This window comes from Artemia sp. Qi Xiang Cuo, chromosome 19 (assembly GCF_049724085.1).
Source record: "Artemia sp. Qi Xiang Cuo chromosome 19, ASM4972408v1, whole genome shotgun sequence".
Lineage (NCBI taxonomy): Eukaryota > Metazoa > Arthropoda > Branchiopoda > Anostraca > Artemiidae > Artemia > Artemia sp. Qi Xiang Cuo.
In genome coordinates, this window is record NC_142812.1 from 27,694,047 (window position 1) to 27,706,072 (window position 12,026).

Consider the following 12,026-nt stretch of genomic DNA (forward strand, 5'->3'; position numbering starts at 1 on the left):
TTTCTGGGCAATAATATTTTTTTGGGGGGCGGGGGGATTAGGTGGGCAATCATAGGCAGCGAGCTAGCGCTGCCAGAACAAGAAGCCAGATGATCCCAAGGCCAGAACGAAATTTGCACTTTACTGAAAAAATACAAATGAATGTGAATTGCCAGTTTAATATACACATACTGATATTTAGTAACCAAAATGTTAATATTATTTGATTTATTAAAGTTATAAAAGTAAAAACATTTCTATTTTTTCAGTAAAGTGCAAATTTTGTTCTGGCCTTGGGAAGGCATAGGGGTTTTGTGCCCAACTTATGTTAATTTCTGCACGTTTTGAGTTTGACTCGGTTATTTATTGTAATTTCTGTTCGTTTTTGGGTTTCATTTATCTATCGATGCTTATTTGTGGTAGTTTCACGATTGGTAGATTATTTGATTTTATTTTTGCTCTTTTTTTGTTTAATGGGGTTCTTTACTTTTCTTTGAAAAACTTATTTTGCAGAAAAAGCTTTTTTAATTAATAATAAGAAACATGTTTTGATTGATTATTTGAACTATAAGTGCCCATAAATTAAAAGAAATCTAGGATTTCTCAAGTCCGAACCCCGAAGCCTCCTACCCTCCGTGCGTCCCTGCTTTTTCTAGTTGCTCTGATGACAAAAATTTTGAGGCCTACCTCTTTCTATTTTCTAGAAAGCTTAGTTCCTGTCGTTATCCCAAAAGGCATAGCTGGGACATTATCTTTTATTTTCAAAGTTATATTAAGATCCAAAAGCCTCTACTGGTAAATACTCTAACAAGAACTTAGGGACCATTCCTTTCATATAGGTTTGACCCGAATGCACGAAATGCGAAAAAAGCACAACTAGGCTAAAAACTTTTACTTCCCACAAAGTCTAGTTGAAATGTGTTAATGTATTCTGGTATGCGTGCTGATGCCAGGAATTTAAGAACTCCCTTCCCCCACAAAGGTCAGAACCCACCCCCCCCCCCCAAAAACAAAACAGGCAATACTTTCTTCGAAGCAAATGTGGGCAAGGTACAAATGCCCCTTCTAAGAGATCCTTTGCACCTACTTGATCCCAACTCAAAGACTGCTTGCTTTTCAAATTAAAGAAAAGGATGCTAATAACGCCATGACATTGACGTGTATCTTTGCTTTTACCTTTGACTATCAATCCCTGCACCCAATCAAGGAGGCACACTTGTGCCTCTATAAAGAGGCGACCCACCACAATGTTAAGCGATTTCAGGTCCTAGAGGTCGCAGAGAGACGGCGGTAATTGCATTTTGTAGCCCAAGCTCAAACCAAGAAACTTGCAAAAATTCCTCCTCCTCCGACTTTATCTTCATGGGGTAAAATGGGCCGGAAGTTTGGACCCTCCAATCATAGCCCCCCCTTTTACGATGTCTGATTGGTCTGAAATTTAGAGGTTGTGCTTTCCGAGAGCCCGGGCGCGCGTCCCCGAAATTTCAGCTCAATCTGATCCCTCCGTCCCTGTTTTCAAAAAACCAAATATAGCCACTTAAAATCCATCATTATCTCTTTTTTTTTTCTTAGCCACGCCTACAGGCCACAGTTGGCAACGGATCCGGTTGAATGAGGACTCATTCGAAGCAGAATTCGACCTGTTAGGGCCTTTTGATATTTTCAGACCGAAAAAATTATCCCCCGAATTTACATTTACGAAAAACCTCGTTTTCCTATATTAGCCCATGTTAATTTTTCCCTCCACAACCCCCCTTTAACGTTGTCTGATCGGGCTGAAATTTAGAGGATAAGCTTTCCTGGGGCCTGGGAGCTTATCGTCGAAATTTCAGCTCAATCTGATCACTCCTTCCCTGTTTTCCAAAAACCACATATCAAGATTTTTGGGAATTTGCTTGCGTCGAAAATACCTTCTACTTGCTAAACAACAATTACTATTGTGTTTGTATAGTCCAGCGGCTGAGACTTCAGACTTTCAAACAGAAAACTCGGGTTCGATTCACCATCAGAGCAACTTTTTTATATACTTTGAAAAGAAACTCAGTTTCTTTTTTAAATTATTTGAAAAAAATTACGTTTTCTAAAGAGTTAAAGAGGCTGAGTTACAAGGTCGACCCTTAAAACGTACAGGGATTAGGAGGCACAGTTGGGGGGCTGTTAAAGAGGCTGAGTCACAAGTTCGAACCTTAAAACGTACAGGGATTAGGAGGCACCCTGTACGACGTGATTTGAGTATTCAGGAATTAAAAGCCTTAACATAAGAATGTTCAAGAGCGGGGGGTTTGGGGGGCGGCAGCCCCCCAACTTTAACTCCTGACACGATCAGCTAACAGTTAGTCAAGCAATAATAAGTAATAAACTGTACAAAAACGTGCAGAAATTATTTGAAAAAAACTACGTTTTCTAAAGAGTTAAAGAGGCTGAGTTACAAGGTCGAACCTTAAAACGTACAGGGATTAGGAGGCACAGTTGGGGGCTGCCGCCCCCAAACCCCGCTTTCGCAGCCTTTAAATATAAAAAAAAAATTTCTTTAAACTGAAAGTAAGGAGCGACATTAAAACTTAAAAAGAACAGAAATTATTCCGTATATGAAAGAGGCTGTGCCCTCCTCAACGCCTCGCTCTTTACGCTAAAGTTTGACTTTCTCACAACTCTTTTTTTAAACAATAAAAACTTTAGCGTAAAGAGCGAGGCGTTGAGGAGGGCACAGCCTCTTTCATATACGGAATAATTTCTGTTCTTTTAAGTTTTAATGTCGCTCCTTACTTTCAGTTTAAAGAAATTTTTTTTTATATTTAAAGGCTGCGAAAGCGAGGGTTTGGGGGCGGCAGCCCCCAACTGTGCCTCCTAATCCCTGTACGTTTTAAGGTTCGACCTTGTAACTCAGCCTCTTTAACTCTTTAGAAAACGTAGTTTTTTTCAAATAATATCAACAAGTAACGAAACTCATACCAGCTCACATCCCATCGGATACGAAATCAGGGTTGTTCGATTTTTTGCCTTCTTTTTATAAGTTTACACCAACAGCAAAGTGGAATCTCTTCGTTTATTTTCCTTTATTTGCCATTAAAACATACCATTTCGAGGAAAAATTTTGAATCAATTTCTAATATTGGTGATATTATTTGCGTTCGAGTACGTTTATTTTGGTATTTGACGAGGGGCTGTCCACTGCCATCTGGTGTACATCTTGGAGCGCCAATTACTTCACCATGCTTGGTATAAACTGCACAGGCATACTTCCATCACACCCACCTCTTGTACCATTCCGGGAACACCTCTCCAGGCGTGGCACCATATGGTGTACGCTGTTTTTGAAAGGAATTTTTTTTTATTATTCTTAAAGCGATCTACGAGAGATCTTTATCGAGGGGAAAGCTTTATATATACAGAAAAAAAAATGTATTTCAAATGTTCAAAATCCGCAAGAAAATTACAAGGAGGCCCTCTCCCGCCAGACTCATAAATGTCCTTTAATTTCGCTGCACTTCTTACTCAAATTATCAAATAAAGTTTTTCTTTTTGTTGTGTTCCCCTCAGAACAACAATATTATTATCCCCCCCCCCGAAAAATTGTGAACGTCCATGTTGGGGAGTATCATATATATATATATATATATATATATATATATATATATATATATATATATATATATATATATATATATATATATATATATATTATACACAGGAATAAGTCTTTGGCATCTTCTTACCTGGAACCTAGTAAAGAGCGAATCATTTTTTTAGACATATGTCTCTTTGCTAAGACCCATGTGAAAAAAAGGATTTTCATTGTAGCTCAAGATGGGGAACTGTATCTTTCCCACGTGGGGTTTTAATCATGGTGGTTCCAGTGGTACCGCTTTCATATGGGTTCATATAATTTTCAAGGGATTTCAGGGTGTTTTTTGAAATTCCCATAAGTTTGTTTTCGCAATAAAATTTTACTGTCAAGATTAGCCGGAATAACAAATACCATTCCATGAACCAGCTCAAATGACGATTCTTCCCCACTTAACAATTTTTTTCAAAGCACATTTTTAAATTTTAGGTTACTATGGGATGGAGTTACTTCTTTACTATTCTTCTTTACTGTTCTAGTTGCTCCTGCATCCATAATTACCTGCAACATCTCTTAGTCTAATAAGTATCGTCTCTACAGAAACCAATCTAACGTCTACATAATTAACACACTCACTCTTATCACCTTTTTTATAAAGAGGTTTTGAAGGTTTTCCTAAAATCACTAAGTCTTTTCCCTTTTTCAAAAATCATATCCATAATTTTCAGTAATTTATCTGTAACTTCGCCGCAACTGTATTTTGAAAACTCATTTCCCACACTATAAGCACCTGAGGTCTTATTATTGTTTAATCCGTTTAGTCTATCTCTATCTCTAACTCCGTCTATCTCTAACTCCTCTTCACAAAACAAATCTTCTTTCACTTCCAAATTGTCAAAAAATCGGTCATTTCTGTTTCATTTCCTCGCATTTCCTACAACTTTGTCACGGTTTAACAAATTCTCAAAATGTTCTGCCAATCACTCTCAAACACTTTCCTTAGCCTATCATTAATTGAGGCCCTATTTCTATCTTTGACAGGGATCTCATATATCCAAGACCTTCCCAATACCCAAGGTGGAGCCAATATCCAAATCCTTCGTATATTCTAGGTCTTCTCTACTTTCCAAGGCATTTCATGGTAATAACCTATAAGTAAGGAGCTACTCAGCCCAATTGTAGCCGAAGCCCGGAAAACGGGATTATGATACGAATTGATACATTAAAAGACTGTGTTACATTAAAAGACATTAAATTAGCTTTTTATGCTGATTCCAAATATATAAAATTCATGAAGTTTAAGGTTACCCATCAAAAGCCACGAGCCTGAGAAAATTTTCTGGTTTGGGAAAAAGGGTCGGCTTCACCCCAAAAGGCCAAGCAATCTTAGTGAAAATCATACCATCAGATTCAGCATATCAGAGAACCCTTGAGTTCCTATCTACAAAAATGTAGAATTTTGTATTTTAATAGAAATTGTAAAGCATTTAGTGCTCTACAATATTTTTAATAAATACAAAATAGCATAAAACCCACAAGAACCGACATATTTGCCGAAAAAAAGAGCAAAACACTGATTTTTTACCTTTTCCCTTTGAAATCTGTAGTCACGGACACCCTATGGTACGGAGAGTTGGATACAAGTCAGCTGCCGTCAATCAAAAGGCGATATCAAACAGTTCGTGGTAACGAACTGTAAGTAAGGAGCGACCCAGCTCAACGATAACCGAAATTCTAAAAAACGAGATTTTGATACCAATAGATACATCAAAAGAATCAGATTTTAATTCTGATTTCAAATATATAAGTTTCATTAAGTTTAATCCTACCCATCAAAAGTTAGGTGCCTGAGAAAATTTGGTTGATTTTCGAAAAAAGGGGGAAAGACCCCCTAAAAGCTATAGAACATTAATGAAAATCACACCATCGTATTCAGCGTATCAGAGAACCCTACTTTCGAGGTTTCAAGCTCTTATCTACAAAAATGTGGAATTTTCCATTTTTTGCCAGAAGAAAGATTACAGATACGTGTTTATTTGTTTGTTTGTTTGTTTTTTTTTTTTTTTGTTTTGCCCAGGGGTGATCGTATAGACCCAGTGGTCCTAGAATAACGTGGGAGGGCTCATTGGAACGGAAATTAAAAGTTCTAGTGCCCTTTTTAAGTGACCAAAAACTTTGGAGGGCAACTAGGCCCCCTCCCAAGCTCAATTTTTTCACAAAGTCACCCTATCAAAATTTTAAGATGGCCATTTTGTTCAGCATAGTCAAAAATCTAATCAACATGTCTTTGAGGATGACTTGATCCCCCAAAGTCCCAAGGGGGAGGGCTGAAAGTTATGAACTTTACTCAATGTTAACATATAGTATTGGTTATTGGGAAGTATACAGACTTTTTCAGAGGAGATTTTTTCTGGTAGGTGGGGGAAGGAGAGGGTCGGGGGCTATATGGAAGGATCTTTCCATGAAGGAAGTTTTCAGGGGGGAAGGGACATTGCTAGGAAGGGGGCCCCGGATTTCCCAGCATTATTAAAGAAAAAGATCAGGAATTAAATAAAAAAAAACAAGTTTTTCAACTGATCAACTGATTGTGATTAAGAGGTAATTTTTAAAGAACTGGAAAAAAAATTCGAACTATAGTTTAAAGAGCAGGGTATTGACTAGGGGGCGAACCCCCTAGTATACGTGTTAAAAATTTATGAATATAGAAGTTCGTTACGTAAGTTAATTCTAAGTTACGTATATTCATTACTAATAAAAACGTTCGTAAATAAAATTAAACAAGTTTCGAGAAAACCATTTAACCAAATATAATATGCAAATTTTGTTTTAATTATTCATGTACGGTGAGCCAAAATCAAAACCTGCATTAATTCAAAAACCTTCAAAAATTAAATAAAAAAAACAAGTTTTTTTAACTGAAAGTAAGGAGCGACGTTAAAATTTAAAACTAACAGAAATTATTCCATATATGAAAGGGGCTGTCCCCTCCTCAACGCCTCGCTCCTTACGCTAAAGTTTGACTTTCTCACAACTCTATTTTTTTAAACAATAAAAAAACTTTAGCGTAAAGAGCGAGGCGTTGAGGAGGAGACAGCCCCCTTCATATACGGAATAATTTCTGTTCGTTTTAAGTTTTAACGTCGTTCCTTACTTTCAGTTAAAAAAACTTGTTTTTTTTATTTAATCTGACATAAACTCGATTTTACAGGAGAACGAAAAAACAAAAAAAAGTTTGAAGCCTTAGAAAACATGATAGGACGTGCCTGTTTTGCAAAAAAATACATCAAATCTAGGTTTCAGCGCAATTTAAATTTATTTGTTAAGGAAAAACTAGACAATTCTTTTTCGTTCTCGAGCTGAGTGCAGATATCGCCTTTTAACCTACTTTTGCGTCAACAAAAGGCGGTATCTACAAGAGCGCCATAGTAAAATTCCATAAGAAAAACGAGATTACCGTTTTACAAAACGACTTTAAATCAAAGCGAAACGCAGTTTCCAATGAGCGTATTTGCTTGCCAGCAACATCAGCTATTTCATGATGTAGAACAACCTTATTTTCAGGCTCTAGTTTGGTCTTGGGCTTTGATGGTTTCTACCTCGGAAAAAAGCACATCTCAGAGGAATATATCAACATCAAGTCAACGTACGGCACAAGCGTTTCCACAACATTGAATTTGTTTATTTTATAAAGGTAGCAAAGATCATATTCCTTTATGTTATAAAAAAAAAGTCTACGTGTTTTTACTCGTCTTCTGGTTCACAGCCCTCGAATTCGTCGACGATGTCTTGCACATTGGCTATAGGAAGGTTCTTCCAGAAAGACCTTTTCCGTATGTCTGCAATGTGGGGTACAAGTTTCATCAGGATGTTTCTTTTTTTGTCCCTTGAAATCCCCCTTGGGACTGCCAGCTTCTTAGGCAAACCTTTGCCTAGAGCACTTTTGGCTCTCACTGTCAGAAAATCTACAGCTTTCAGTTCCTCGTCAAAATCATATCGATAATATAGTTTCGAGTCTTTCTTCATGAAACTTGCCTGTACGATCTTTCCATTTTGAATATCAACTGACTTTTTCCCAGACTTCTCATTCTTCCATTCGTAGAAATCGCTTATTTGGAGCTCTTTAACTCGGGTATTTTGTCTGGAATCCTACATAACCTTTTTCAACTCGGGAAAGTCCTCAACAACCTGCTTCGTGCGGATTTTCTTCTCTATCACGACATGCAAGCTGTCAGCTGCCATGTGTATGTGTCCGTTTGTCAGGAACTTGATGTAGATCTCCTCTGGACCCCATGATTCGTTTACAATGTACACAAACATGGAAAAGATTATCCAGTTCTTGTTCTGTGGCGAGCGGTTATAGGCCCAGAAGGAAAATTCTTTTGTATCCCGCAACTCATCCACAAGACCAAAAAAAGCAGAGGCGACAGCATCTCCGGTTCTACCATATGTTGCTTCGTGCCATACTACACAGTATGCCACTTCTGGTGACGAGCCGGTGCGAGCACTAGAAATCGGTAGAACAAAATTTTTATTGAAACACACTAGCTTGCTTGTGAAATGCGATTCTTTAGCTGCTAGCTGTATGGGAAGAATTAGGACTTTTTGCATATCAACTGTGAACACTGCCTTCTCCTTGCTGTGGGGGTGCTCAGTATCTTTGTCAAGTTCTCGCCTAGCTTTTTCTGCCTGATTTCTATGCTCCTGTTGCTTCTCCCTTTCTTTGTCTGGCACACCTTGCCTGGATTTCTTTATTTTGAACAAGTCACAGATTTCACATACATCTGACCTTGGCATTTTGTTTGATATGTTCATTTCTTGCAAAACTCGAAGGTAAGAACTCTGACTACAACGCTGCTCGGGAAACTTTTCTTGAAAGTCAGCAAACATAGCTTCGAACGTAATATCTCTTGGGATATATCTCACATACGGACTGTTATACCTCATGTAGTGGGGCTGACACGGCTTGAACGATTTTATATGCATACGTATAGCTTCGCGGTCCACATCCACCTTTCTAGCACCTCCTCTTTTTTTCTGAAGGGGAACATCCAACGCCCTCGGTCTTTAGCTTTCTCGATATTACCTCGATGACTTTCGGACTGGTGTAACCCAAAGCTGAAAGAAACGTCTTTTGGCACTCTACCAACATGAGTTCTCCAGCAGCAATAGGTAGGCGATACACGAAACTTTAGTCTCTAAATTTTGTACATTTCGAGTTTTTCACGGTGATTCTTTTTTTGCGCGTCAATAACAAACACGACTTGATGTATGCAATTCTTTCTCCCTGGCTTAATTCTTGGAATTTGTCATAGATCTATCTCTTCTGATCAATTGCAAGTTCTTTGCACTTTTTCTTACACTTCTCGGGGTTGCACCCATTCTCTATGAACGGATGTTTTTGCTTTTTCTTTTCAATCTGCTTTCTCCTTTTTTCTAAGACTTGTGTCTTCTTTTTTGTTACAAAAGCAGGTTCTTCAACATCTAGTATTTCTTGTCATTCACACTGACGATAGAGACTTCACTCACAGGTAAAAATGAGATAAGCTCGCCTTGTACATCAGTACTTTGTCTTGCTGCTCTTCGAACACTAGCACCTGTAGAATCAGAATCTTCTGATTCTCCATCTGGCTGATACTCACTTGTTGAGTTGGTCTCCAAGTCTTCGTCTGAATAAAGTAAATTTTGATGTAGGCTTTGTCTGGTATCTTCGTTACTAGCTGCATGACGGTTAGATTGAGTGGACAAGTCTTAAACTATTTCACCATCTCTGTCACTAAACTCACTCGTATCCGCATACATATCTTCTGTAGCAGTCTCATTGTTTTCCGCACGCATTTCTGTCCCCATGTCATAGTTTACTCCAATGTTCTCAGTCTCAACTTTTTCCAGCCAGTATTTGATAAACCGTATGCTCTCTAATTCAGGTGGAGCATCTGTTTGGTTTACTGAAAATTTTTGTGGTAATGGATGGCTTGAGAATATTCCACTGATGGGTATTTCTTTTGGTATCACTGTTTCTTTGGGAACACTTCTGATCATTCATTGTTTTTGGGACACAACAACAGGAGCTGCTTCCCTGTTATCCGCATGCATATCTGTTGTCACCATTTCACAGCTGTAAGCGTGCATCTTTGTTGCCATCCCATTGTTTGTATCTGTTTTGAGCTTTTTTGAGCTAATTTGAGCATTGTTTTGAGCTGTTTCCCTGAAAAAAAAAAGACATTGCAGAAAATAAAAAGAACATACAAAGAACAAACAGCGTAAAGCAGAGGGGTCCCGAAACTTTTTGGACCATGGGTCGGATTTTGGAAGGGAAGGGATTGCATACCGGATTAACACCTAGTCGAGCAACCATCAGCCAAATCTCAGCACAGCCATGGAACCGCGAGAGCTTTTGAAGCTACAAATTGCAAAAACTGTGGATTCGAATGGCTTTCCCGACTGAAGGCTAGTTTTGTCGTGTTTCTAATGATTCAATTATTTGACCCGGACGGATACAGTGTCAGATTTTGTTTGAGAGCGCAGAGTCTGACAGGAGACAGATCCCCAAATATATAGATACTGCCTGAGTACTGCAGACATGCATTGATTGCTTCTAGTGTGGACAGGGGTTGGCAATGTAAAAAAAAATGTAACATAACGTTTACATGTAAAATATTATTTTTTACACCAGTGAAAAAAACATTTTTTACATCAAATTTTTACATGTAAAGCAGATACCTCAGTCATAAATGTTTTCGAGGCCAAAACTGGATAAAGCGCTTTTGTTATTTGTTACATTTTAACACGTAAAAGAAAAAAAAATCCATTTAAAGTGCCAACCCTGACTGTGGACATGCACAGGACATGCATCCCTGGAGTACTCCAAAATAGTGGGTACTCTACCCCATAAACGGCTAGTGGCCCTGACTGGGAAAGATCCTGTTTTCGTCAGATTTTAACAGAGTTCAGGTTCTTCTTAAATAGCCTCAAAATGTATGGTAGCTTACACTGCTGAAAAAATAAAAAGAAACAAAACATTTGCCAAACAAGCAATAATGTGGTCTGACAACAGCAAACCATCTGCAAAACGAGCCCCCAGAGCTATGACGAAAAACCTGCATCAGAATTGCAAACTAGAAACTTAAACTGACTTATCCTACTGGCTGATTCCCTTGCTGGGGTCAAATCTCTGCATATTTCAAAAGGATTTTTTACAGGTACACAGGATTTTTTCCTAACAAGCCAATTACCTTTACCTTTCTCTTGCCATCTTAAGGGCCTCTTTCAACAAGAAATTGCCACGGCTCATGATTCTGCTCTTCAGTTCTACGGAATCTTTTTTTCTACATAGCCATTAATGTGATGAAAGGTTGGCCTTATTTGGCGATATCTGCTCTTGCGCTGGAAGTAAAAGCAAAGATCTAAAAGACGATATCTGCATGTGTAGATATCGCATTTTGAGTCACAAGAGAATACAAGTTTTCCAAATAACGCCAAATAAAACTACCATATATCTTGGCTATTTTTGTAGATATCACGTTTTTGACTCGACCAACCGATAGAGCGGAGTGTCTACTTGGCATACGCAGAAATCTCAATTTTGCTCGTCATGTCAGATATCGCCTTTTGATTGACGGCAGCCGAAGTGTTGGGGTGGCGTAGTAAAGGTTTATACGAGTTTATAGCCGACTCTCTCAAATTCCGAGGTGAAACCACTAAAATAACTGCACTATTTGTTTTTGGTTAATATTGTACTATTTAAGTGACGAGAAAAACAACTTTTTAGAGTGTTTGTTGTTTGTTGGTGCTTTAATGCTCGCATTTCTTCTTCTTTTTTAAAGGAAAGTTGGGAAGAATTGCTCCCCTGCATTGGAAAACTTGTTCTTAAGACGCTTTTAAAAGTGTTACATAGAATAATTAATTCCGCTTTTATTTTCAGATAAAATGGTCATCAATGGCTGTTAGTGATAAATTAGTACCTTATTTAGAGCTATACGACTCAGACCAAGATTATCTGAAGAAGTGGATTGATTTCAGAGAGGTAATCATCATTCGTTTGCTCAGTGTACTAGTAGTTTTAAAAACTCCACTAATATATGCCTAACATGACAAATTGGAAGCTCGAAAGACAAATTTCTGCTTGATGTAAATACAAGAAGAAAAAAATAATAAATGAAGAAAAAAATAATATACAAAGAAGAAAAATAAATACAAAGAAGAAAAAAATAATAAATGAAAAATAAAACCAAATAGCCGAAAAAACGAGGGTAATTTTTAGCCAGTGGAACAATATGATGTGAAAAAAAACAGATATTTCGACAAGGACCTCCGCCAAGTCGTCTTCAGTATTCGGAAAAAAATAAAAAATGAAAAAAACAAACAAAAAACAACTAAAATCTAACCTTTTGAAGTAAACCACAGAAGAGGAAAAAACACACTGAATAAAAACAGGCAAGATAAATGAAAGATTCACCATTCACCAATTTGATTGGGCAAGAAT

The 12,026-nt window shown here is 37.7% G+C and overlaps 1 protein-coding gene across 1 annotated transcript in view; it reads left to right on the plus strand.

Moving 5' to 3' along the window:
* The window catches only part of LOC148940683 (uncharacterized), a 212,574-nt gene that overhangs the window by 131,628 nt on the left and 68,920 nt on the right, over nucleotides 1-12,026 (plus strand). Inside the window, exon 7 of the mRNA XM_089105039.1 lies at nucleotides 11,466-11,567. Within this exon, the coding sequence (XP_088961165.1) occupies nucleotides 11,466-11,567 (102 nt within the window). The remainder of the gene's footprint in view (nucleotides 1-11,465; nucleotides 11,568-12,026) is intronic.